This window comes from Arachis ipaensis, chromosome B06 (assembly GCF_000816755.2).
Source record: "Arachis ipaensis cultivar K30076 chromosome B06, Araip1.1, whole genome shotgun sequence".
In the NCBI taxonomy this organism is placed as follows: domain Eukaryota; kingdom Viridiplantae; phylum Streptophyta; class Magnoliopsida; order Fabales; family Fabaceae; genus Arachis; species Arachis ipaensis.
The window spans coordinates 136,910,959-136,914,721 of record NC_029790.2 but is presented as its reverse complement, the minus strand read 5'-3'; the positions used below and the strand labels follow the sequence as shown (position 1 = coordinate 136,914,721).

Here is a 3,763-nt window from a genome sequence, read left to right as displayed (position 1 = left end):
TAACTTTATATATATATATATATATATATCATGTTATTTTTTCTTTCTATAAGACAAAGTGGTTGTTTGTGGCATTGCCAGCTTGCAACGGTCACGTGACAAGGAAGATTGATGCTTTGTATCAAAAGATTGGAGCATGTCATTATGTGGCCAATCCAATCATCTCAAAAAGGTTACATTGGTTTTTCAGAATTTGATTTGATTGCATAACAATAATTGTGGTTTCTATTAAACCATAAGAGGAAAGAAAAAAAACACACCAACTTGTGTTGCCATATATAATCATATCATATATAAATATAATCTTTATATTAATATTATTATTATTGTTATTGGTGGATGTAAGGATTTTTCATGGTTAGAGTTTATCGCCTGAAATATTGGGATTGAACAATTTGTGTGTGGTTATGCATCTTCCTACAACACAACACAGATTTTGGATCCTTGTTATGTACTATAAACTCTTTCTTCTGTTGAGTGCATGTCTTCTGTTTGCTAAATTGCCACACTGGTTTTTGTGAAAAGGTTACTATACAGTCATCTCTTTGTTCTGTTTTCATTCTTAATTCTTGAAATTTTCTGTTATTATTGTTATTTATTATTGATTATATGAGTTTCTTTTCTCCTCTTTCAGGATTGTTCACTTTCTCAAATCTCAACTTTGAACTGAGGTTTTTTCTCAAATCTCAGATCATATATACCCTTTATGTTGTTTCACAATATTCTTTAGATTTGGGTAAAAGGAGGGCACAACACATGTATGTTCCTTGTCCTTTGTTTTTTCTGTTTCTTGTCTGATTTTCTTCCATTCTTTTAGGATGTGCAAGATTTAATGTTGGAAGCTGGTTTAAACATGCATGATGTATGATAGGACACTGTTACATCGATTGTTGTTGTTTTTGTTTAAGATTTATTGCTTTGGTTGTGTGAGATTATACTATGTTTCTTTTGAAGCAGGTTTCAATTCGTTGGTGAATTTGATTGATGTAGACTTTGTGGTTACACTTTCGGACATGCCCTCTATCTATTCGATGGACGGTTTCAGTGAGTGATTTAGTGGGATATATATGAAAATGGAAGGACCTTATGAATCATCATCTTGCAACGGAGAAGCTGCCAACAGAAGCCTTCAGATCATTAAGTATTCTCCCTATAAACCCTGCATAAAACTATCATCTCCGTGGTTCGATCTAAGAGTCTTTTATGTAAGGGTTAGTGGCTTTCAGGTGGATGAATCCACCCCAGAATTTTTATCTCTCAATCATATTCCTCTATCCCCCGACACCCTTTTAGAGGTTAATGGTGTTAGAAGCAGCATATACTCTGATGGGGTGTGTTCGGTTCTCCGTAGAGACCGTGTCGATAAGAAATCCGAAGAAGCTATCTTTGTGAGCACAGATAGCATACGTTTGACGGGAAGCATAAAGTTCGAGGTCTATGATAAGGAGCTTTGCATTCTCTCTGGGGTGTTGGAGATGTCTAATAGCAATGGTTTTGTTGGTGAATCAAGGAACAACACAAAGAAATGGAGCATGAGTTGTGAAACACAGATGAATGCTAGCAGCGGATTCTTCAAGGGAAAACATGTTGCAGCTATTTCTGAATTAGCTTGTCCTGAGATTGAGGTTTATGTTGCTGGAAGCTTCTCTGGAAAACCAATAATCTTAACCAAGACACTGCAGCTCAATTGCAGGAAGAAGCATAATAGAAAGTGCATGTTGGATGCTATTCCAGAATATGAAAGTACTGAGTGTAAAAAAGATGCGGCTGATCAAGGACTCGATTTGCAGGTAAAAATGAGGAATGGCTTTTCATTAGCTTATGCAGTAATTGTCTGTTTGATTTGGAAAAATTACACTGATCGTTCTTGAGGTTAGATGATACTTTACTTGTCACTTCTTCAGAGTCGAGATTAGTGTCATGTTCATAAGAGAAGCTAGTGTCATATTTTACAAAATACAATAGTTCAAGTGACATATTATCTAAATCTCAAAGAGGGTGTATACTTTTATAAATAGAAAGGTGTTCTGTGAAATATCATCTGGCGATAAGAGAGTTCAGTGTAATTTACTCGTTTTTTTTTTCGGCATGATGTTATGATGCTTATATCTTTCAGTCCATTAGGGATGTAGGGTCGGGATCTTCCCATTCTTGTTACTAACATGAGAGTATCATGCTAGAGCAAATTTGTTACTTTAGTATATTCATATATCAATTATATTTTTTGCAGTATGGCACTCTTTTGTAAGAATAGTACGTGTCAATTTCCCACTTAATATTATGACAATAAAAAAAGGTTTCAAACTTCCTTTGATGGATAGTACAATACAAATTCTGCACTGATTAATCTTTATTTTGGTCCCTTTATGTTTGCTAGTATTGTCTTTGTTCATTGGTCCCAACTACTGAATAAAATCCTATCCTGGAAGTGTCATTGTATTATGGGCAGAGGCACAATACTCTTTTGAGATGGCATCTCTGCATTTGTATATGTATGATAGGAGCTGCATGGCCTTCATTTGTTTTATGCATGATGTATCTCCATAATCTTGTTTAGTGGTGTTTGGTGTTCCCAGTGTCTATTTCCTGTTATTTTGTTTTCATCAATAGTTACAAAATTTTGTGAAGAAATTTAGTGAAAATAAAATTACCCAAATTAGACCAAAATACCAAAGAACACATTATTGGTATCTGAATTCATAGTATGCTTTTTCATTAACTATTTCTTGGTCTTGGCAATAATATTATGCAGTACCATATCAGAATTCCATATAAACTGTTTGTTTTTTCTTTTTTTTTAATCAAGTGAAGCATTTATTTATGTGCCATGTGAATTATTTTCAGATATTTTGTCATACTAATGCATGTCCAATTTCATGTTGGTGTCGTATTTTACAAAATACAAAGTAATACCAGCTAATCAGAAATTGTCAAAGGGCCATATTTCTTGCATGAAATTACAGAGAAATAATGTGGCATATGTATGTTGATCTTTAGAAATACTTGCATTGTGTAAATAATTTTTTCCTCAAATTTCCTGCCGTAGGTATCTGAATACAGAAGCTTCAAACCAGAACAAGAGGAGGATTACAACAACTTATATTGGCAAAGAACAGCATATTTAGATGGAGAAGATGGTGAACTATCATGGTTCAATGCTGGTGTTAGAGTTGGTGTTGGAATTGGTCTTGGAATCTGTGTAGGGGTTGGCATAGGTGTCAGCCTATTAGTTCGCTCATATCAAACAACTACAAGAAATTTCAAAAGGCGTTTCATATGATAAACCCTTTTTATATGAGTTGAAAAGATTTGTGCTTCTATAGTTCTAAGGTGACTAGTTCTTCTCCCTTTGTTTAGCTGACAATAATCCCCCTCCCCCTAAATAATATCCTCTCCACCCACAATTTTCCTTTTTGAATAGGTTTTGTATCCCTTTACAAGCTTTTAAGGAAACATTTTTGTTTTGTGTAGATGCTCAACTTTTGTTATTAGGGTCGGATGACATTTGTGATATGATTGCAATATTTTGTATCTTTAAGCAGAAGAACACAGCTGTATGAAATTCCATTTTCATGTAAATGATCAAATGCTTTCCTACTTTGGAAAATGTCACAGTAGTTTATGATTAATATTGCTGTATTCACACTGATAAAAAAAAATTGTGCTGCATTCTTCATGCATGTTTTAGGATAAAAGATACAGAAATTATAAGACAGTAGAGAAAGTAACAAAGAAAATTGTATTGTTGGTCATGTCTCCACTT

General features: G+C 34.0%; 1 protein-coding gene across 4 annotated transcripts; it reads left to right on the top strand.

Moving 5' to 3' along the window:
• LOC107605748 (uncharacterized protein At1g01500) lies at nucleotides 150-3,607 on the top strand. 4 transcript variants are annotated; one of them, XM_021105381.1, is made up of 4 exons: nucleotides 150-172; nucleotides 635-671; nucleotides 958-1,790; nucleotides 3,047-3,607. In XM_021105381.1, the coding sequence occupies exons 3-4, from the start codon at nucleotides 1,068-1,070 to the stop codon at nucleotides 3,278-3,280; spliced, it is 957 nt and encodes a 318-aa protein (XP_020961040.1). In that variant the 5' UTR covers nucleotides 150-172; nucleotides 635-671; nucleotides 958-1,067; the 3' UTR covers nucleotides 3,281-3,607. The 4 variants fall into 4 exon arrangements, with proteins under 4 accessions (XP_020961040.1, XP_016163206.1, XP_016163205.1 ...); XM_016307720.2 differs by lacking the exon at nucleotides 150-172 and adding an exon at nucleotides 252-525 and having other exon boundaries at nucleotides 955-1,790; XM_016307719.2 differs by lacking the exon at nucleotides 150-172 and adding an exon at nucleotides 253-525 and having other exon boundaries at nucleotides 635-758.